Genomic DNA, 24,204 nt, shown 5'->3' with positions numbered 1-24,204 from the left:
ATAATTTATTAAAAAAAAAAAATTATTTTTTAAGTAAAACGTGATTTCTGTCGATGTTTTAACGACTACTTCCGGTATCCGGGTTCACGTTTTACGTATTCAATTTAAAATTTAATAGAAAACCAATAACGCGACGAGTATCGTTTTAAAAATAAAAATTAAATTTCCAGGAAATTTTCAAAAAAAAGGAAGGGAGGGAGGAATAGGAAGGGTCGGAAGATCGCCCCCCATGGGACGATTGGGAGAGGACTTGAAGGAAAATTTTAGTGTCTTCCACGCACTCCTAAAAAAGACCGGGGAATAGATAGGCTAGGGAGGAAAGAGAAGAGGAGGATCCACCTCTTTTGCAGAGGGGCGGGCAAAAGAAGGAGTAGGCATATTTGGAGGCGGGTTTTCGACTCCCTCAGAATTTCGGGTTGGTGGACGTGTCTCGCCTGGAAAAAAAAAAGGACTCGAGTTGGCGATGAAATTCTTACTATCTTTCGGGATAGTACAAGAAGGTCATCACGCCCGAGCCGAGGACTAGATAAATATGTCGCGAGTTATTCAAGTGAAACCTAATTCAGAGAAGCGCCAGATTTTCTTCTACGAATGATGAGAAAGACAGGGGTTTTGAAATTGCAGAAAGGTTTCGGAGCCATCATCAAATACATCTATAGCCAGACCAGCTAATACTACTGATTTCTACTTCTAGTTGAATAGTTTAGTTTATTGCATGGCAAGTCCTAAACAATAACGACAGGAACTGGGTACATCATGAGAAGAAGCACAAAGAAGATTTTGGTGCCATCATCAAGATACGTCAAGATCATTTCCTCGTGTCAAGAATCATAAAATTGGCGCAGTCGGTAGGATTCTCTTCTGGAGGGAACCAAGGAACCATTAGAATAAATTCCTCTCAGATAATTCAAGACCTTAACGTTTCCAGACGAAGACGAATCAGTTTATGACTTCTTCCGCAGATTAAAAAAATTAAGTAGTCAAGTACTAGCGTACCTAAAATTGATTTTTTAAAAAAATATGGTATCCCTTATTAATCAAAACAAATTTTGCAGATATTGTAATGGACATTTATTAGGGATAGAAAGAATCTTGCCAGGAAGTGCAAAGTACACCTTAAACTCTTCAAGACACCTTCAAATTTGAAGATTAGAGCGATAGGTGGTGGAACCACTCCGAAGCATCAGACTGCGAGTGTCTATCGAAAAGGGAAGGTTGTATATTCCTCGGACACGGGGAACTCCGCACTTTCATCGGGAAAAATCATTCTTTTATCCGATAACCCTTACAAATTCTTATTTCCTGAGGAGGAGGAAGAAAGAAAAGTTTTAATACTTGGACGATTTTCAGGTTTATGTTGACCGACACCTCATTTGGAATACCTATGCGAAAATAAATCACGTGATTCTCACGGGAATACAACAGAGATGCTAGCTGCACCGGAAGAATGAAGAAGATTCAAACTACAGCCGGATCTTAAGAAATTTGGCATCCTCTCATCGACAGCCAATGTCTTTACTTTTTTTCTCCATACTACCCATATTACCAATGTTACCAACAGTGTTTGTTTTTTTAAAATTACAAATTTTACCTAACAATATGAAAAAATTTCACTACAACCATTAAAAAAAAAAATTCTCATTGTTTCAGGTTAATTTTATACGTGGAAAAAATATATTAAATGATTGTCGAATGTAAACTCTTATCACTTCCAAACCAAAAGAAGATACTGAATATGATGACGTCATCATCGATAAAGGAGAGGCAGAGAACAAAGAAAGAAAGAAAAAACAAAATTTTGCGGTGACAATAATACGCAAATGAGATTAACAAATTTTTCTTTTTTCGGATCTTAAGAAGAAGATGTCGTCACGCATGTGATATTTGGTACGAAAGGTTTTTCATATAAAAAATCATTCATTCATTTTTCATTCATTTCCGCAAGGATTCCAATCCTACAAGTTTCGCAAATACTAATAATAATGATGACTGATTAGGTTTTTAAAAACTTACCCCGCGTTATGGAATTCTATTAATTTTTTGTCTTTTTACCGCCGTAAGAAAGAGAGAGAGAGAGAGAGAGAGAGAGAGAGAGAGAGAGAGAGAGAGAGATAGAAAATTTACATGGGTCGAGTGTAAACGTGTCCTTTGATTTGTGACGCCGAATAAGCATCGTTCCATCTTCCCGTGGATCTCGGAGATTCATTTCCGCCGCTCGTTGCATTTTCTTCGTTAACATTTCTTTCCGTGTCGTCATTGTTTGATTTGCTCACGTTGTTGCCTTTCAATGGAGCACCCGTATAATTCTGCCATTTTTTTTTCCTTTTCGAATTGAGCCAAAGTCTCACAAAATACGATCTGAAATTTTCCGAAAGGACTCCGTACAGCAATGGATTGACTATCGTGTTGAGCAATGCTATGAGCAAAGACCATATAAAATGATGAGATCTTAAAAAGAAATTTGTGTCTTCGTTAGGACGACTACCGTCGACGTAAATGAGAAACATTATTATCGTGATAGGAAGCCACATTATAAGAACAGCTACAACGTTCAACAACAATATCCTAACGACTCGAACGTGTTTCGCGAGACGAAGTTCTTCGTGTTGCGACAGAGATCCCGCTCTCATTTTCAAACCTGTATTGAAAACTGTTTGACTACTCGTGGATGCTTTACGAGACAACGGACTAGTGAATGCTCCTCCGATTATGCTTAACGCGCTTTGCCTCCTAGAATTCGGTGGAGGATTCGGATTGAGATCTGATATGCTCGATATCATCGTGACTTGAGTATTATTAGACCAACGATTTTTAGTCTTTGTTAATTTTTTAAATATTCTTTGGTAGTAAAAAACCAATAAGCTCATTGGTAACAAACACGTGAACAACACAACGGGAATCGTGAAAAGCAACGAAAAATTTATCGCGTTCGAACTTGGAAAAACTAGAGTGCATATAAGCGTCTTTTGATCAATTTTTTCTTGTCTGAACCAAAATGCGACGGGTAAAAAAAGTATGGCTGCCAATAGCCACGTTCCGAATGTGAGTGCACCGGCAAGTTTCGATGTTAATTTTGATCTGTACGGTGGTACGACAATACATCGATGCCTGTCGATGCTTATGAGTGTAAGAGTCCACAAAAGGACGAAACCGCAGACAAACTGAAACGGAAAAAATAAACATGATTGATTCACAATTAAGAACAAACAATTGTCTTGTAAACATGATCATTTTTTTATTTCGTAAGACAAACATATGAATGATATTTTTTCGTACCTGAAATTTTTTATCGCACCGTTCAAAACACGTGTTTTATCGCGTGAGTCAGTCAGTCAGTGAGTGAGTGAGTCTTCACGTGGTCAAACCTGAATGACTCACTCAATTACCTGTAAAAGGGTCACTTTTATCGGACAAGTTGTGAGGTTGTACAGGTTCATTAAGCGACGAGATAAAAATTTTTTTAATTTTTTCTATTACGTTCGTGACTAACGTTTTCGTTTGTTACGCATTCGTTTTTGTATGTTTCGCATAAAACGTTTTTGAATGTTTTTTTGTCGTACGGATAAGATAATAATAATCATTTAAGTTTGAGATTAAATTAATTAGGTTAAGTTTAATTAAAATGAGGACGGAGATTTTTACTAGAACGGAACGAACGGGGACAAAATTTTTTTTTTCGTACTTACTTGAGAATAAGGCAAAATTCTACAAGTCACATCACCCAATATCCAATTTTGAGTGATTCTTGTCACGGCAACGAACGGAATCCCCATCGCGAACACCAAATCCGCGGCTGTTAAATTCAATAGAAAACAATTTGTTATCGTACGCATTTCTCTGTAACGTAAAACCGCGCATGCTATGGACACGTTTAGCACGACTGATAAGACAAAAGTCAATGATAAGGCGGTAACTTCTGCTTCCGACGCTCCTCTCCTTTGTCCGAATTCGCTGTAAAAGGTATAAAAATACCTGGGTCCCCAACCGCTTATCAAATCATTACCAAAAACGTATGAAGAATTCCAACCGGACATTATGTATTATCTCGTCCTTTGGGGTGCGTTCATGTATGTATTATTTTATTATTATTATTATTATTGACGACGACAACTCGTTCCTTGACGTTGAAAGTCTTTACGAGAAAATTTGAAATCATTTGTTACATGGACCCGACCGATGATGGATGGACACAATTAATTTTAAACTATTAAAAACTCCGACATATTTCATCTTATTGAACAAAAAATACTTCATTGCAACCTGAAACAAACAAACAAACAAACATAAAATTAATAACGATTTTTTTTTTTAAACCTGTACAAACAATCGGATCGGTTTTGTAACGAATCAAACAAACGTTTTTTTTTTTTTTTGGTTTGTTTGAAAACAATCAAGGATTACAATTTTTATCCGAATCTTTAATTTCTCATCTCACGGCCTAAAATTTTTAAAAATGGCGGACGATAATAACAACAAAAAACTGTTGCGATAATTTAAATAAGAAAAATTATAATTATTAAATCGATTCAAAATGGCGTTCGAAACGAGCAAATCATATCACGATTTGCAATTGCATTAAATAAATTTATGCATGTATTTCGTGTTGCAGTGAAAATAATAATAATAATAATAATAATTACTAATGGAGAAAAAGAAAAAATGTCTGGAAAAACCAAAACGCACGTGAGGTCGACGTTTTCGTAACGACGACAAAAAACAAAACGACACCAAATATGGGGGGAAAAAAAAAATAAATAAATTAAATAAAAAATACTCAACGACCTTATACGCGCCTAAACAAACAACCGACAAACGGCCGGCCGGCCGGCCCGAACGGTCGGTCGGCCGGTCGTTTGTTACGCGTTATTTAACCTAACAAACGGAGTTTAATAATTAAAAAACAAACGCTGGAGAAAAAAAATCAAACGTGCGAAACTTAAAAAAAAAAAATCCCATCACGATTTTTCTTCTGCTACACTATTATTATTATTATTATTATTATTATTATTATTATTATTATTATTATTATTATTTTAATTGGTACATGACCCTAAATAGAAGTCGGATAAATTGTTTTTCTTTTTTTTCCACTATTGTTTGAATTATTGTTCGATCGATCAGTAAATTTTTTCAGGAGGAGGAAGGGGAAAGAGAGGAAGACCTCCTCTCCTCCCCCCGCGAGCTTTGTTTTTATTCACAACAAACGATATTGTTTTCCGGTTAGAAGAAAAAAAAATTTCCCGTGCGAATAAATTTAGAATAATTTAAACGAATCAAAAAACGCGTTTTTGTTATTTAAACAAACAAAATAAAATTATTAAAATTATCATTATTATTATTATCATTATTATTATTATCATTATTATTATTATCGCCGTGACAGTTCGTGCGAATTTTTCACGCCGCGTTTTTCACTTTTTTTTTTTTTTTAAAAAAAGACGAGTACGTAAAAAAATTTACGCGGGACCTCACGTAAAACAACCAAATTAAAAAAAAAAAAAATGCAACAATCAGTAAAATAAAACAAACGCGCAATAAACAATTTATAAAATTTCCGTAATATAATAAAACGACGAGCAAACAACAACAATAATAATAATAATAATAATTTTTTTTACGATAAAAGCATTGCGTCAAAATTAATAAAAATAATAATAATAATAGTTTTTTGGTTTGTCAAAATAGGAAATTATCAAGCGGACATCATTGCGGTTCCCACAGACAGAACAAACAATAAACTGCCCTTTAATGTACAAGGTCATGGGGTCAACAGGAAGTACCGAATCGTAAAAAAAGCACAAAAAAAATTTTATTTTTTTTCTCGAATGGGTGAATGATGGTGGTGATGATGATATGACGTGAAACGTTTGTAGTTGTTGGAAAAAAATACGAGAAAGTTTTAGTTTTTTAAATGACGACAAACAAACGAAAAACAACAACAACAACCACACGAAAACTTCGACTGGAAAATTTTTCCAAAAAAAAAAAAAACGAAAACGAACAAAAAATTTTTACTCACGAATAAATAAATAAATAATATTAATAACGATTACTCAACACGACAAATCATTTCGTAATAACAAACAAACGAACAAACAACAAACGTATTAAATCAATAAATTATTGAATGTAATACTTCGAGGGGGGAAAAAAAAAATTACGAAATCTAAAGGTACGATAAAATCATCACCGCCACCACCGCCTTTTTTAAAACCACCTCGCGTAATTTTTGTTTGTTTGTTTGTTTACAACAAACAAACAAAGTTAATAAAACTTTTCCGATAAATCAACTTACCGTAAAAACTTTCGTCACGATCGGAAAAATTAAAAAAATTAAAAACCAATCCTCGACTTTAAATTTACGACGACAACAACAACAATCACAAAAAAAATTTTTTTTTTTTTCGAAACAAACGACAAACTACAAACGAAACCTGTACGTACTCGTTATTCAATATATATATTTATCATAATATAAAACAAGTTGGAAAAAAAAAAATTAACTCGAAGCTAACGCGATGACTGTTCTTGGTCGACTGTTCTTCAACTTAGTCATGTTCTAACCGTTATACATTTTTTTTTTTTTCCTATTCAAATTATTTGTCCGCCATTTTGTTTTTTTATGTCACGCATAATTTTAATTTAAACAAATACGTACGTACGTCGTATTCTATGTTGAAAGCATGCACGTATGCTTGCATTTGATACACGCACACGTTTTCCCTTCCCTCCCCCTTCCCCCCCACATTTCTTTCTATTATTTTCATTACGTTATTATTATTATTATTATTATTGTTTTTAATTTCTAATAATAATAATAATAATTACGAACGACGATAAAATTTTTATTTTTATTTTTATTTTTTTTTTATAGAGTTAAATAATTTTTATATAGAGAGAGAAAACAAAAATTACGTAATTTTTATTTGTTCATCTCCCCCTTCTCGTTATTATTATTATTATTATCATTAACATTATTTATTATTATTATTATTATTATTATTAATTTAAACGCCGCACGTACGCACGCACGTCGTTACGTATTTTATTTTTTTTTTATTTTTATTTATTTTCCGATCGATAAAAAATTAATTTTAAAAAAAATTTAAAGACGCGACATTATTATTATTATATAAGAAACGAGTGCGTGAGTGCGTGAGTAAGTGCGTAAGTGCGTGAGTGCGTGTGTGCGTATTTTATTAAAGCAACAACCCGAGTGGGTGCATAAAAAAAAAAAAAAATTTGAGATGATGATGACGATGATGAAAAATAATCGACCTTGAATAATAATACCACGTGTTATTAATTACGTGTTAATTTATTTATATATTATCGAACCGTAAAAAATTATTTTATTGATTACATCATCGATCGATTTATTGATTTTTCTCAAACTCAAGCGATTATTGATTTTTTCGTCTGGAGAATCCAAAAAAAAAAAAAAATTTTTTTGAATAAATTAAATAAACGACATGAAAGGAACCCGATTGAAATATTTAAACAATTCGAAAATCGTTCAATTCAACAATTGTTTGTTTGTATCGACTTTGTTTGCAACAAAAACAAAACCGATAATAATAATGATGATGATGATGATAATAATAATAATTATTCATCGATTTTATTTTTTTCGAACGGTTAAAGTCATTTATTGAAAAAAAAAAAAATTTTTAACCGTAAATGTTTATGACTCACCATATTAAAGTCGACAACGAAAAGCAAAGAAAAAAAATGACAACAAACAACAACGACAAACAACTACGACAAACAACAACAACGACAAACGTTTATAAAACGAAAGAAGAAGAATAAAAAATATTTCGTCATTCATTAACAGAAAAAAAAAAAAGAAAAGTTTGTCGATGATCGTGTTAAAAAAAAATTTACTTGGAAATTGTAAGGCAAAAAAAATACTAATAATAATAATTATTATTATTAGTATTATTATCATCATCATCGTAGGGAAATAATAATGGATGACATGTGCGAAAAAACGCCTTCGTAAACGATAATTACGCAGCGTTTTTTTTTTTTTTTATAATCGTCGAAAAAAAAAAAATTATTTCATTTTTTAATGTGACAAATTAATAAAGACTCGTTAAAAATTATTTAAAAAAAAAAAAAAAGAAACATCTGAACAATTAACTGAACAATTATCTGAACAAAGTACGAATAATAATAATAATAATAATGTCGTCGTCGACTACGCGGGTCGGAAAATCATTTTCCAATTTTCTTTGCCCAAAAAAAAAAAAAATCGATAAATCGATATACTCTCTCTGTAATTATTTTTTTTTTTTAATGTTTAACGATCCGTGTAAATAATTCGTGAACAAAAAGAATGATTGATTGATTGATTGATTTCATGAAATTAAAAAAATTCTCTATTCTTTGAATGATTGGTTTTGGTGATGATTATGATTTTTTTATGATAATCTAATAGTAATCAATGAATGACACAGTTCGAATGTCAAAATCAATTTAAATATTTCTATTATAACGCCTATTTTCTCTCTCGAATGTTCGAGAAACTAACGTAAATTTCCCCCCCCAACTCCTTCTTTTCTCAATCATTTTATCCAGAATGTTTTTTTAAAAAAAAAAAAAAATTTATGACGAACAGATGAAAGCATTCATTTGGGTTTGTGTGAAATGACGTCATCACCATCTTCATCATTATTATCATTATTATTATTATTATTATTAAAAGATTCGATCGTGCATTTGTCAAAGGTTCGCATTTTTTTTCTCTCTCTCTTCTTCTTCTTCTTCACTTTATTAACATTCATTAATTCATTCATTCATTCATTCATTCGTTCGTTCGTTCATTCATTCATTTAATTTCGATCGTTTTACGACATTAACGAAAAAAAAAATTTTCTAACGTAATAATAATAATAATAATGATAATAAAATCGTTGGAAATTTATCCCGTAAGAAAAAGGGAAGGAAACAAATCGAAATTCGAAAAAACCGGAAGTTTAACGCCTTGGCACATTAAAAGAAAGCCAAAGAAGGTTGCACGCGAACTCCTACCCTTGAATCCTCCCCGTAAAATCTCATCAAAGAAAAAAAAAGAAAATCACCTGAACAAAATTGCTGATGCTAGTTAATCTTTCTCGAAAATTTCACATGAGTCGTAAAATAATAATAATATTAATAATAATGATGATGATGATAATAATAATAATTTTTTTCTACGTCGTTTAAAACAAACGAACCATTCGAACGTTTGTTTAATTACCTCGAGTTTTTTTTTTTTTTTTAATTTTTTTAAATTGGTCTTTGATCCCAATTGAAATAATGATAATGATAATAATAATGATAATGATAATAACCACGTGGATAATTAAAACTTTTTTTTTAAACTTGCGACTACACACGCACTGACACACACAATAATAATAATAATTTTTACAAAAAAAAATCAATAGAAAAAAATTAAATAGTCGGGTGATATCGCACGTTCGTACGTTTACCCCCTTCCCTCCCTCCCTTTCTCCCCCCTACCGTTCACGAAGGGATTAATTTCCGGTTTTTCCCCCACCCCACCCTCGTCAACGAACTGTAACAATTTAAATAATAATAATAATAGTTTTTTAAACCCCGTTAAAACAATCGATATTATTTCGAAAATTTCTCACCCTTACGCACTCGTTCGTGCGTTTGTATTATTATTATTATCATCACTAACCGTTTTTTTTTCCTTTCATTCATTCCCATTCCATTCATCCCTCATCCCTCATCCACCACCACCACCATCATCATCATCATCATCGACGTCATTTCATTAAAACGATTTCGTAATAAAAAATTTTTAATGAAAAATTATATTCGCACGCACGGAAAAGTTTTCTAAATGGAAACAACGGAGTCGTTGCGAACGGAGCACGATCATAATAATAATAATGATGATAATAATAATAATAATAATAATAATAATAATAATAATAATAATAATAATAATAATAATAAAATCCCTTTTTTAATCCATCAAAAAGAGTGAAATTACAAAATTTACATATATGAAATTATTACTTAGTATCGATTTTCGATATGAATGAATTCGAAAATGATCGGAGGAAGGGGGAAAAAACAAAAATGGCGTTTTTACGTACAAAAATAATAATAATAATAATAAAAGTTTACCTTTTGTTTTTTTGTTGTTGTTTTATGTTGGGATCTCATTACTTTATTGTTTTTTTTTTTATTATTGCTTCGATAAAAAAAATTCCCTTATTTCGTTTTTTTTTTTTTTTTTTCCTAAGAAAAATTCTCCCGCTATTTTGTATAAAATATTATTATTATTATTGCTATTATTATTATTATTATTTTAGGTTTTAAATTTAAAACCGTCGTCGAATGCGAATAATAATTTAATATTTCAAAAAAAAAGAAAAAGAATTTATGCGTAACAACAACGTTCGACTCATTGTATACGATTAAGAAAAAACAAACAAACAAATAAACAAACACAAGAACAAACAAATATTATGACGATGATAATGATGATGATAATAAGGGAGAACTGTCTCCACAGTTTTTCAAAGAATTTATTTCTATTATAAATGAAGGGTTGATGATGTGATTTGGATTGAATTCTGGAAAATTATTACGGAATCGAGGAGTGTACACACACGAAACTTGTCGTCATGAAAAATAATAATAATGATAATGCCGATGATGATGATGACGATGATTAAGGTAATTGGAAAATGAAAATTTTTTTTTTTTAAATTCTTCCGAAATAATTTTCGCGTGTCAAATGTAATAATCGAAATTTATTTTCTGTACAAACAACGAATTCGGTAAAATATTAATAATAATCATGTTAATAATTAACAGATCTGTGCCAGCTAACAAACTGGATATCATCCTGAGACATAATGCGGATAAATGGTGCAAACTGATTGAAGTATCCGTGCCGGCAGAAGAAGCAGACAAAAGGCTGAAATATAGAAATTTGGAAATTGAAATAACCAGGATGTGGGGAAGAAAAACTGAAACGATTCCGGTCATCGTGGGAGCATTGGGAGCCATGTCACATTCAATAAAAGGAAATTTAAAGAAGATTTTAAAGAACCTAAAAGACGGAAAAACCATCCAGGAAATCGCAAGAATGTGGAACGGCCCACATTTTTCGGAAAATATTATAAATAGCACCACCGAAATTCGAGTATTTGTCCCTAAGGAATCGGGTAGAAACCTGGGATAAATGCTTAAAAACCCCGACAAATAAGAGCCTTGTCGTGTTTAAGAGTGACCATAATAATAATAATAATAATAATAATAATTTTTATTTCGTATTTAAAATTTTTTAATGGGTTATCGACCCATTAAAAAATATTTTGTTTGTCGTCGGCCATTTGTTTTTTTTTTTTTTCTTAAATAAGTTTTTGCGGTTGTTTTCAGTCACAACTTTAAAGAACAAAAACTTTTTTTTTGTTAAAACAAACGACAAACAGTTAACAACTTGATGTATATAAATAGGAAAAAAAATTCATTTATCTATTAATCTCCGATAATTTTATATTAATTAATTATAAATTATTAGAGAAAAAAAGAAATTAATTTTGATATGGCACGAGAAAACTCACTAACAAAACACTAACTCACGGATTTTAATTAATTAATTAATAATTGTTTATACATCATTTCCATGGATTATTTTTTTATCATCATCATCATCGATTTTATTTATCTGACATTTTTTTTTGTTTGTTTGTTTCTGGAAAAAATGAACGGATTTAACTGGATAATTAATTTCTTTTTTTTTTTTTTAGGAAACGATGGCGAAGGCTCATGGAGAAAAAACAAAAAAGGTGAATCAATCGTTTGATGATAAAGAGAAAGGGAAAGAGTGGGGGCCGGCGGGACACGACGGGGGATGTTTGTGCGTGACATCATAGTGACCTAGCCTTTTTTCCCAATCTGAACAATTCGAAATTCGAATCGTGGGATCTACCTGTAAAGAAAATTAAAAAAATTTTTTTTAAAAATCGAATTGAAATTTTTTCATGCGAAAAAAATGTTTTTTTTTTTTTAGATAATGTTGGCAATCCATCAGTTTCCCCCCCCCTCTCTCCTTTCTTCCTTTTTAAAATCTGTAAAAAAATGAGGTAAAATTAATAGCTTAAATAATAATAATAATTGATTTTTGTGTGTAAGAAATTTTGAAAAAACTCAACGGACTCCATTTAATAATTGTGTGCTTTTCTTGTTTATAGGTAGTTGAGGTTAGGGCAACCTTTGGGCAACATCTCGTGTTCCTCGACCCGACTTTCCGCTTCGCAGACCTTGAAGACGGCCCTGCGTGCGAAATAGGAAAAGTCCAGAGTTCGACGGCGTCTGTTCAAAATTTCAAGTCAAGGAAAAGATGTCGCCTGGAGGAAGAGGAACAAACAGTTTTTACAAAGTGGAAAGCTTCGTCGTAGGAAAGAGGAAGGAGAAGACGATTACGACGATCTGTATCTCTATCTTTTGTTTTGCCATTTCCCCCCCCAGCAAAGGACCGGAGGCACTCCCGAAAGGGACTGCCGAACGTCCTGGGAGATGCGTTCTCATCTTCGAGGCGATGACGGAACGAAGATTAGGGCGAATTTCCCTCAAAGTTAATCGTGTAGAACGTTCTGGCTCTACAGGAGAGGGTAGACTGAAATGTTGGTTCTACTCTCACAAAAGTCTCCTCCCTCCTCATACAGAGCCACGCTCTTGCGACATGCCCAGGAGTTTTAGTCCCCTACGGAGGGGTTAGTGCGAAACTGCATTTCTCTTGGGTAAAAAAAAAAAAAACTCCTGTCGTACTAAATAAAATAATATATGTAGTTTATTAATAAAAAAACTTGTAATAAATTAATTTCTGTAAAATTGTATTTTGCTAATAAAAGTATTAAAAATACTCGATTGTTTGTATCTTATTTTACATCTCCATTTTCTTACCTTTTATCCCTGATATATATTTAAAGAAAATTTTGCCATTTTTTTAGTTAAAAATAAAAAAAAATTATAAATAAATCCACTGTTCCATTTTATTTTTTATTAAAAAACCTCCTTGGATCTTATGTTTTACGGATAAATCGGAAAAAAATTCGTCGATTAAAAATTAAGTTAAAAATGACCGCGAAAATCCAACGTTTACGATTTATTCAAAAGTAGGTCGACCTTGAATACAAGGCCATTGGTTTTACATTTCAATTTTGTGAAATTTTTCATGGTCACGATTTTTCAACCAAGGTCGACCTTGAATACAAGGCCACCAGTTTTAAAATTTTATTTTGTTAAAATTTTTCATGGTCACGTTTTTGCATTCAAGGTCGACCTTGTATATTTTACCTGACACACATTTTATTTTAAGCGGGAATCCATTGTTTGAATTTTATTTTTTTCTATACCTCCTTGGGTATTATGTTTTACTGATACATCAGAGCAAATTTTTCGATTTTTTTAGCGAAAAATGACCTTTGTAGGCGGGAAAAAATAAATAAAATACAAGAGATCGTTTTTTGGCAAAAAATTTATTTTTTATTTTTTTATTTTTTGTTGGGGAGGCGAGATAGACGGGATAAGCGGAATAGGAGGGAAGGGAATTAAACGGTGATTTACAAATTTGAATTTTTCAAAAGACAAAAGTTCCACCAATACATTTTTTTCCTTATAAATAATTTAAAGAATTTTTTTTGCGAATAAGTTCGATAAAATTTTTAGCACTCACGACAATTACCCGTTTGTTATATATGTCACGTGACCGATCGGAATCGGTATGCGTGCTCACGAAAAATATTTTTTTCTTTTAATCAAAAAAAAAAAACGACAAAAGTAATTATTCTGCCATTTTGATATTAAAAAATCGTTCACGATTCGTTTTTTTTTTTTTTTCGAGCACGTTATTCGCGACGCGTACACGCACTCACAAACCACGCACATTATTATCTTTACAAAAATTTACCCGTGATAAAATGGTTTGGTTCACACGCCATATTACGCAGATTCAAAACTCAACGTGAATAATCTTTTACCCCAATATTTCAAATCGTTGTATTTATCTTCTGCTAATTTTTTAAAATCGAAAGTTTTCGATAAATCCGAATCCGTGTATTCTTCTTTATCCGGTATCGATTCGAATATTTCTCCCAATACTTGCAAACAATTTTCTTCTTTTGTTTTATTACGTTGAATTTGTGATTGTACTGGACTCGCCCATAACAATCTCATTCTTTCCCTTTGCGTTTCTTCCATGATCCCTTTCATCGCAGCCTCCATTATTATCTCTTTCATAAATTTATTTAGCATTTTCCTTCTCGTTAATTTATAACCCGATAATTCGGATTTACCAGTTGAATTCATCATTCTTTTACCATCTTCATAACAGTAGGATGGCATTTTACGAGACGTTTGAAAAGGTGGTCTTTGTATGGGTTGTGGAGCCAAATATTTTTCTGGTATTTTCTTCAGAGACGTTCGACTTTTCGATGTATCGTTCGTTAAATACGAGAGTATATCGTCGGAACGTTTGAAACTTAATTTCGACGAACGCGCGTTTAAAACCGATGTCGGTGGTTTCACGTGATCATCCGTGTATTTTATCGAACTTTTCGATTTCATTTTATTTATGAATGATTTCACAACTGGAACTTCAACGTCTTTATTCACGATGGTCACGTCCGCCTCCGCGGGTTTAGCTAAAAGTCTCGATAATTTATGTTCTCTATATCTTTTTAAATTCCTCTTTAATTTTACAGGATCCGGTATAGTTTTCAAATAATTTTCCAACGCAATCGACGACCATCTTCTTTTTTTCTTATATGGCGAATAACTCGGTAATATGTCGTTATCAGCATAATATTGTTGCAAGGCTTCGTACGTGATTCTTTTATTCCTGTACATTTCGTGGTGTCTGAGTATGTTGTTTATAAAATCGTAATTGTAATTAAACCAATTCTCGTATAAATCCGGACGAAAACCCGTTGGAACTTTGAAACCTTTCCGACAATATTTTCTTATCCAAATGCTCTCCTTGCATAAAGGAACTCTGCAAAAAAAAAAGTAAATAAAAATTAACTCCTTACAAATTTAAAGTTATGCAAAATGCAATACACTCGCGTACTAATACAAGCCGTATATAAATAAATTAGGCGGTAATTTTGGTTTTTTTTTGTTTGCAATCGTGTTTGTTCGTTTGTTTGTTTGTTTGAACGTGTTGTTACCTTAACATTTCTCCGTTTGGACTGTTCAATGCAAGAGTTTTAACATCGTAAAATCCATCGTTTGTATCGTAACCACCCGGAGGAATTTTTCTCGGTGGATCTAATTCCGTTTTCTGTGCTATTTTACCAGGTTTTAAACCTTTTCTCACTTCGCTCCAAAACCTTAAAAAAAAAAAAACATAATCGCATTAATAATAATAATGATAAGATAAATATTAAAATTTAAGGACCCATATTACTATTGTTCTAAAACTTTAAAAATTATTTGTGTTGTTACCCTATGCGTCCTTACCGCTATGATTTTTCGTACAAACAACCTATCCGTATAATTAACATTTATTTATTTATTTTTCATAAGTTTGGGCCATTTTTTTTTTTTTTTTTTTTTTTCAATTAATCGATCCGTGACTAATTATTAATAATTTATCATTATTATCATATACATTTTCATCAAACGTTAAATATTAATATTTATAAACGACTTAAGACTTAATTTTTCTCTTTTTTTTTTTAAATTATTTTGGCGCGAAAAAAGATGATATTTAAAGGTACGAAGTAATAGAAAAAAAATTTTTTTTTTTTTCTACGTGAAGTAATCGTTGAAAAAAAAAAATTTTATATAATAATAATAATAATTAAAGTAAGTAAGAAAAAAAATTGCAATGAAATAAATTTCGCAAAAATAGTGAAATAATAATAATAATAAAAAACGTGTGCAATCAATTTAATACAAAAAAAAAGAAATCAAAAAAATTTTTTTTTAATTTTGCATCAAATTTAAATAACTAAAAAAAAAAAAAAAAAAAAAAAAAAATTAAAACGTAAAAATGATAATAATAATAATAATAATAATAATAATAATAATAAGTAAATAAATAAGTAAATTTCGCAAGTTTTTTTTTTTTTTTTATTTACGAAAAAAAAATCATTAAAAGATTATTGAAATTTCAAAAAGGCCGATTGAGAATAAAAAGATGGAAAAAATTATATAAAATTTGTGCGTGCACGTGCACGTGCGCGTGTGTGTGTGCGTGCGTGTGCGTGTGTGACAAATAACGAAAATTATGAATCGTGATTCATTAGAAGTTTTGACAATAATTATCCATGTTAATTCGATTCCGAGGGAGAAGGGAGAGAGAGAGGGGGGAAAAGGCTGACCGTGAAAAATTATTATTTAAATAAAATGACATTTCAGTTTTTTTTTTTAAATAAATTTTTCTAAAAAAAGAAAGTTTCAAAAGAAAAACAAAATGGCCAAGGTCTAACGATGATAATTTCCTTTAAATGATATGTAAAAGTAGGGAATGAGAAAGAAAATTATGACAGAAGTAGAAAAATGGGTATATTATATTTTTCAAACGAAAAAAATAAAAGGTTTACCCCTCTTTCTCTTATAAATATTTTGACATTTTTACGAGTTTAAATTAATGACACGTTTAAAGTAGAATAACTTCCGGCGCACGAAAATCAAAATTTAAAAAAAAGACAAAAAACCAATTAAAAAACTAATATTATTATATGTAATAGCGAAAACAAAGAAAAAAAACAACAGGTAATTCTATCAAACATTCATTCATTCATTCATTCATTCATTTATTTATTCATTCACTCGTTAATCGTTTTCAAAACGATTCCACGCAAAAAAAAAAATTAAATTTTTATAAATACAACTTTCGATACAATTTTTTTTTCTCTTCATCATCCGGTCATTTTTATTGTTTGCCCACGACAAACCCTCTCCTCTACCTCTCATTTCTTCCCACCCACCTAGCAAGCAAACAAACAACAAACAACAAAAAAAAAGAAAAATAGCAAATGGGAGCGCTTACCATCAAATAGGTACGCATTGAGAAGAAAATTTTTTATTTTGCTGCAGTAAAAATCCAACAATCGACCGCAAAAACATTCTCGAATGCTTAACAACAACTACAAACAGGAATACAATTCACTACAAATCACAACAACCGACCGTTACAATTTAATCAAAAACCGGCAACAATCGGTATTCAAGAGGTATTAAATTTTTCTTCAAAATTTTCAACGGTTTAAAACATTCGCCATTTTGAAAAAAAAAATATTTAGGACGTCACGTGTTCATTTTTAGTAGCAAACTCAATAATTTTTTGAAACTTACCTCCTATCAGGTGCTTGACAATATCTCCAATTTTTTTTTTCGTGCCATAACATATCCGGAAATTGAAATTTACAATCTACGAGTACTCCATTGTTGTAAACGCAATTGAGTGCTTTAAACTTATTCGGATACGTTAAACTCGCGTTGTCGTCGTGAAATCTTCCATCTTTCATTTTTCCCGAATATGTCACGCCTGTATAAAAAAGAAAAAAAAATTCAATGAGAAACAACAACAAAAAACAAAAATTGTTGTTACGAACCTCTTTTACGAAATGAATAAATTCTTATGCGAATACCGTAAACATAATACAAACACTTGACTAAACATCCCTTAACACTTGTGCAATTACTCAACGGCTAAGGGATGATTAGCCTGATATTTGCCCCTTTTACCCCAACTCGAGATCGTGACGTCGGTTCGAAAACAACCATTCATGAGTTTTTTTAAGCACATGTGTGCACTTTTTTTCGTAATCGAATCGATGAGCAAGGGATGAATGGGATACCTGTACCGATTCCGTTTATTCTAACATACTAAAATCCCTCTCCCTCTCCCCTCCCTCCCTCCTTTCCCTCCCCCTCGGAGTACACAAAATTAACTGGGAAAACTAACAAAAATAATCACAATCACAGCGAGTTTTGTTTCTGGAAAAATTTTTTTTTCTATTTACTTATTGTTTTCTAGTATTAATATTATTACCATTATTATTATTATTATCAAAGGAAAAAAAACTAGCAAAATTAAATATTCGAGAAATTTCCATTGTGTTTCTTAACTTACAAACTTAACAAACAAAATTCATTACAAAAAAAAAAAAAAAATTGTTTGCATAATTCACATGTACATTAAAGCGAAAAATTTGTTTATTAAATAATTTAAACAAATTTATATAATAATAATAATAATAATAATAATAATAATGATAATAATGATAATAATAATAATAATAATAATAATAATAATAATAATAATAATAATAATAATAATAGTATAAGAATTACATTTTATATTATTTATATAAAATTATAAATATTCAGGCGCCCTACGTAAGATGATAAATATCAATCGTGAATGAAAAAAAAAAAAATCATAAAATTATAAATTAATATTATTATTTTTTTTTTTTTTTCACGTTCCACACGCGAAACATTGAACGTGAAACAAACAAGTTTTTTTTTTTAAAAATCCGTTTGTTTGTTTGTTTCATTCGTATCCATGCGAAATAAAAAAAAAAAAAAATTAAAAATGAAAAAAAACTTTTTTTTTTTTTTTGAAAACAAACTACTACTCTTTTTCCCTAACTTTTATTATGAATGAAATTTGTTATGAAAAAAGCAACAATGTTACCAACATAACAACAAACAACCAACGGTAAAAAAATCGATCGATAAATATCGATAAATGACGTAATCATTCGTAAGGGTTGTTGTTTTTTTTTACATCACCTGCTCATATCGATCGATCCGTTATGTGTAAAATCGCCAAAAAAAAAAAAAACTAAAATGATGACGTCATTTAAATAATATAAACAAATGAAAATTAATAATAATAATAATAATAATAATAATAATAATAATAATAATAATAATAATTACGTAAATTTTAATTTTTTTTTTTTTCGTAAATTCGTAACCCAAATTTTTTATAAAATGTGATTGACGACGACGATTGAAAATTAAAAAGTTTTCTTTTATTTATTTTACGTCACGACTACGATGATGATGATAATTATTAATATTATTATTACTATTATTATTATTATCGAGTTTTTTTTTATTGTTTTTCGCGCGGATACAAAATCGTTATTACTTATTATTTGTTGTTGTTGTTGTTGTTATCAAATTAAAAAATTTTCTATCGTAATTTATTTATTGTTTTGTTTTTTCCTTTTTTTTAATTTTCGTTAGTACCACTTCCGGTTTTTCATTTTTCTCTTCATTCATTCATTCATTCATTCATTCATTTATCATTCATTTTTAATAGATAAATAAATAAATAAATTTCACTTGTGAATTTTGTTTTTGTTTTTTGTAACTGTCATTAAACGTTCGAAAAAACCCATGATTGACCTTTAAGTTGACCTCTTATTTAAAACCCCCCCGCCCCCCCGGATAATTTTTAATTGAATTTTTTTCTGCAACGATTTGTTATCGACAAACAACAACCGACGTATTTAATAACATCGCAATATATAAATAAAAAGAGAGAGAGAGAAAAACAATTTTTTTTTTGACACTCGTTTTAAAATTAACCGGAAATAATTATTTCTATTTTTTGTCTATACGTAGTCGTAATTAAATTATTAAACGGTAATAATAAAAAAAAGGAGGTAAATTTTATTACCGGGTTGTCTTGCATTTTTCACAACAATCATGCCTTAAAACTTTTTTTTTTTTTTTTTTTTTTTTTTTTTTTTATAAATGAATGAAATAAAAAAATTTTTTTAACCGACATTCATATTTTCACCTGATGAAAAAACAAAAATTTTTTAATTATCGTTTCCGGTTTAAAATGATGAATGAAAATAAAAAATAATTTCCCCCCCCCCTCCATATGTTTTACGAGTTGGATTTGAAAAAAATGTGACGTCATTACAAAACGAACGTTTCGAGAGGGCAGTTTTTTTCCCGAGTTGAAAATCGAAAAGAAACGATAAATTTTTTTTTTTTACGGGAAATTATTGTGGTAACACTGTTTTTCACATTTACCGGAAGAACTCAATAGTTCCATAATGATAATAATAATAATAATTTTTTTTCCCATTTTATTAGTTTGCAATCGAAAAATATTTTACAAAGTTTCCATTTCAACCTACTCGCAATAAATACTTTCATTCCTTTTTAACCCCCCCCTCTCTCTCTCTCTCTCTTTCTCTTTTGTTCTCTACAACTATTTATCTCTCTCTCTCTTTTTATTATCTCTCTTTTTTTATTATTTGATTATATCCAATAAAATTTCAAATGCGTAAACGTAAAATTTTATTATTATAAAAAAAAAATTTGACGTACCTCTTATTGAATTATAACAGAAACAATTTAAAAATGGCGGGAAATTTAACGACAAGATAATAATAATAATAATAATTCAAAAAAAAAATTTTTCTAGAATAATTTCAGGGGCGTACATTCTTAATTTTGATTCGATTTTTTTTTTAATTTTTAATCATTTTTCCCTGTTCAGTAACCAAAAAAAAAATAATAATAATAAAATCTTTTTTATGCTACGTATGTATGTGCGTGCGTGAAAGAGAGGGAGAGAAAGAGAGAAAGAGAGAGAGGTTAAGGAGCTTATTTTTACGTACGTGATAATTACAACTACTTAAATTTTTTTTTTTTTTTTTTTTAATCTTCAAAAAAAAATAAATCAATGTGACATCAATTTTATCGACTTCCCCGTTTGATTAAAGTCCCTCCCCTCCCCGTTTGATTAAAGCCCCTTCCCTCCCCGTTTGATTGAAGCCCCTTCCCTCCCCGTATGATTAAAGTTTCCCCTTTCCTCCCCCCGCATTTTCAAAATTGAATTAATAATAAAATAATATAAAATTAAATCTCTCTCTCTCTCTCCTCTTTCTCTCCTTTTTCTCTTTTTCTCTCCTTTCTTTCTCTCTCTCTATCTCTCTCTTCCATCGAATGACATGGTTATTATTATTCGGATAGTGCGGAAGAAGTACGCAAAAGATTCCATCATTCCAAAAATAAATTTAAATAATAATAATAATAATCAATTTCATAATTAAAATGCAAATTTTTTTTTAAAAGTAGGTTTTATAATCCATTGCATAATTTTTGTTTTTTTTTTTTGCGTTAATTTTTTTATTAATAATAATAATAATAATAATAAATTGCAACGTTGTAAAAGCGGAAGATTAAAAAGTCCGTCGACCTTTCACATGTCAATATACATATATATATATGTGTGTGATACAAACAGGTGGCTGAACTTGACTTAAATCAAATCAATCGTGACAGTTTATCATTATTATTATTATTATCATTATCATTATTAATCACTCGATTTTTTTTTTCGTTGTTACGAAAACGTGATGTAGTTTAATACCGAACTCGAATGAATAAAAAAAAAAAAAAGTTTTTTGTTAAACAGAGACTTGTTAGCAGAATGTTATTAATAATAATAATTTTATTATAATCCGTTATTTATTTGTGTTATTTTAATTACGTAATAATAACAATAATAATAATAATAATTTTTTATTTGGCATATTTTTGTTAACACTAATTGCCATATTTTTCCGAACTTTTTTTAATTTTTTAAGGGGGGAAAAAAAAAAAAAAAAAAAAAAAAAAACTAATTTCATTTTGTGGCATTTGTGACCTTTCGACGGGGGAGGGGAGGGGAGGGGAGATAGGGGGCAACACTCATCACGCACGTACGTTTCTCAACATTTTAAATTATACTAAACCGGAATGACTACTACTACTACTACAAAATTCACAACAACAGCAAACGATTTAATAATAAATAAATTGGAAAAAAAATTATTATTATTATTAGTAAATAGAAAAAAAAAAAAAAATTTTTTTTTCAAAGCGTGATACTTACGAATAACGTTATGTACCGTTTTTTTTTTAAAATTACCCGAGTTAAAAATAACAGGTAAATAAAAGATAAAATGAAAAGAAAAAAGAAAAAAAAACCGGAAACGACGACAATTGTAATGACGCGACACATTACGTAAAACCAAATTAAATTCCCGTAAATAACCTTATAAAAATATTTTGGGTTTAAAATGAAAAAAAAAAAAAAAAAAAAACGCGCGTGTTTACACAAAAAAAAAAAAAAAAAAAAAAGAAAAAAAAAACTTACCGTGCGGCATAATATAGGTTCCGCTTCCGGACATTCCAATACAATCCCAACTTCCTGACCAAAGGCTATTTGTCGCCCATTTGTAAGATGATTTTGTTAAATGTATTGTACCCATTAATATTCTATTTTCGATTTTTGATAAATTTCTCGTTTGATGTATGTTATCACCGATTTGTATTGAAAATAAATATGATTGAGATATCGGATATATATCCCAATGAACGCTACCATCCGTATGTGTTTTTCTAATTCCTTGCTGCAAAACAAAAAAATCATCCCTTATGTACCCTTCGGGAAAAAAAAAAAATTGACGTCACTCACTTACCTTTTCCAACATTTCAACAATTGATGATTTATACGATCTCAATGTCTTTTTCTTATCCGAATCGTTGGGTATGCTAGCAAGTACTTTTTCAAATGAATTCAATAGCGATTGCAACATGTTATAATTGCTGTCGGCAACGGCTTTTAACAATGTCGAATCATCTTGCGAATGACCGGTCGTGCTTAAAAAAATCGAACCGAAAACGCTTTTCCTGGCTCTGTTAATGGCAGCAAAATTGGACGGACAACTGTGTACGAATATGCTTCTCTGTCTATCCCCTTGAGTATCGGATTCTTTTGGTATAACCGGCGTTGATTCTTCATAACTGCTCACGTTCGATTCCGTTTCTTCTTCTTCTTCTCCGTATTCTTCATCGAAATATTCTTCGAAATAATAACCTTCTTGTCCTTCTTCGAACCAAAGAGGACTTTCCCTGAAAATCATATGACAATAAAACAATTTATAAATGGCGGCGTTCATAAACTTTTCAAATAATAATAATAATAATAATAACTTACGACGTGGGATATATTCTATCTATGTAATCTTGATCTCCGTCCGTAAGAGAAGATTGAATTGATCCTTTATGCGAATTATTTACTGATTTACGATTATCATCTCCGTTGAAAAAATAATCGTCGTCGGGTGCATCGATATTTCCATCGTAGTTTTCCCAATGTTCATTTTCCCCGTAACCTAGGGTGTAATTATGAATAAAACTACCAAAACTCATAATGATTTATTTCGCGACAGCAAGAAAAACAAATTATTATTATTATTATTATTATTTATATTTTTTTTATATAAAAATAATAAAACTCCAAAAAAAATAAAAATAAAAATAAATAATTTGCCATTTAAAAAAAATATTTATTAAAAGGCTGTGTGTGTGTGTGTGTGTGTGCAATGGACCATTCCATTCATTCATCATCGATAGGTTTTTATTTATTTACTCTATGACATAAATTTTTTTTTATTTACGACGTGCGAAACTTTAAATTTTTTACGCAAGTTTTTTTTTTATTTTTTTATTTTTTTTTACGCATCAAGGCGATTCGGTAAAATAAAATTTGGAAAAAAAAAAAAAGGATTTCGTAAAAAATAAATAATTAATAATTTTACTATACATAAGGTCAAAAAATATATGCGTAATACATAAATAAATAAATAAATAAAACGCGTGCGTAAAAATCAAAGTGGGTCGTTTTATATTTATAAAAAAAAAAAAAATTAATTTCACGGAAACGACATAGGAATTATACACAGACGCCATTTTTCACAACAACAACAACAACAACATTAATTTCACACTTCGATTTGAGAGAAGACGACGAATAATAAAAAAAAAAAAAAAATTATCCATCGGTCAAGATTTTCCGTGACAAAACAATCGTAAAATGATGATGATGATAATGATAATAATAAATGAGTTAAAAATAAACTGATTTTACATACAAAAAAAAAAAAATTCATTCCACCATCATTTTACAACAATCTAACAATCGTGTACGTGTGTAGTAATAACGCAATATTGTCTCGAATACTTTGATTCGACTATCGAAGGTGTGTAAAATACCTTTTTTTTTTAAATTGATTGATTTTTATTAGATTTCGACCTTGTGACACCTGGGTCGTCTCGTATCTTAATACAAGTTTTGCCCGTGAGAATCCTGTGAAAATAACCCCGTAATTACAACTCTCTCTCTCTCTCTAATAT

At 30.1% G+C, this 24,204-nt stretch overlaps 4 protein-coding genes across 4 annotated transcripts; 1 reads left to right on the top strand and 3 right to left on the bottom strand.

Annotated features, from left to right (window-relative positions):
* Positions 1–1,020: 1,020 nt before the first annotated feature.
* On the top strand, positions 1,021–1,361 carry Phum_PHUM311470 (uncharacterized protein; the record flags this gene model as incomplete). Its single annotated transcript, XM_002427305.1, has 2 exons — positions 1,021–1,109; positions 1,154–1,361. 2 exons carry the CDS (start codon positions 1,021–1,023, stop codon positions 1,359–1,361), a joined length of 297 nt encoding a protein of 98 aa, XP_002427350.1.
* A 759-nt stretch (positions 1,362–2,120) lies between these two features.
* Positions 2,121–4,034, bottom strand: Phum_PHUM311460 (class A rhodopsin-like G-protein coupled receptor GPRnna15, putative; the record flags this gene model as incomplete). Its single annotated transcript, XM_002427304.1, has 3 exons — positions 2,121–3,161; positions 3,687–3,951; positions 3,973–4,034. 3 exons carry the CDS (start codon positions 4,032–4,034, stop codon positions 2,121–2,123), a joined length of 1,368 nt encoding a protein of 455 aa, XP_002427349.1.
* Positions 4,035–13,977: 9,943 nt separating this feature from the next.
* Positions 13,978–17,773, bottom strand: Phum_PHUM311450 (uncharacterized protein; the record flags this gene model as incomplete). Its single annotated transcript, XM_002427303.1, has 4 exons — positions 13,978–15,028; positions 15,204–15,365; positions 17,338–17,530; positions 17,731–17,773. The coding sequence occupies 4 exons, from the start codon at positions 17,771–17,773 to the stop codon at positions 13,978–13,980; spliced, it is 1,449 nt and encodes a 482-aa protein (XP_002427348.1).
* A 3,594-nt stretch (positions 17,774–21,367) lies between these two features.
* Phum_PHUM311440 (uncharacterized protein) lies at positions 21,368–23,220 on the bottom strand (the record flags this gene model as incomplete). The annotated part of the gene is made up of 5 exons (XM_002427302.1): positions 21,368–21,398; positions 21,994–22,060; positions 22,163–22,418; positions 22,488–22,920; positions 23,006–23,220. 5 exons carry the CDS (start codon positions 23,218–23,220, stop codon positions 21,368–21,370), a joined length of 1,002 nt encoding a protein of 333 aa, XP_002427347.1.
* Positions 23,221–24,204: the final 984 nt, after the last annotated feature.

The sequence above is a fragment of the Pediculus humanus genome, genomic scaffold (genome assembly GCF_000006295.1).
Source record: "Pediculus humanus corporis 1103172107716 genomic scaffold, whole genome shotgun sequence".
Lineage (NCBI taxonomy): Eukaryota > Metazoa > Arthropoda > Insecta > Psocodea > Pediculidae > Pediculus > Pediculus humanus.
The sequence above is the reverse complement of the archived record's forward strand: the minus strand, read 5'-3'. Positions and strand labels throughout refer to the sequence as shown.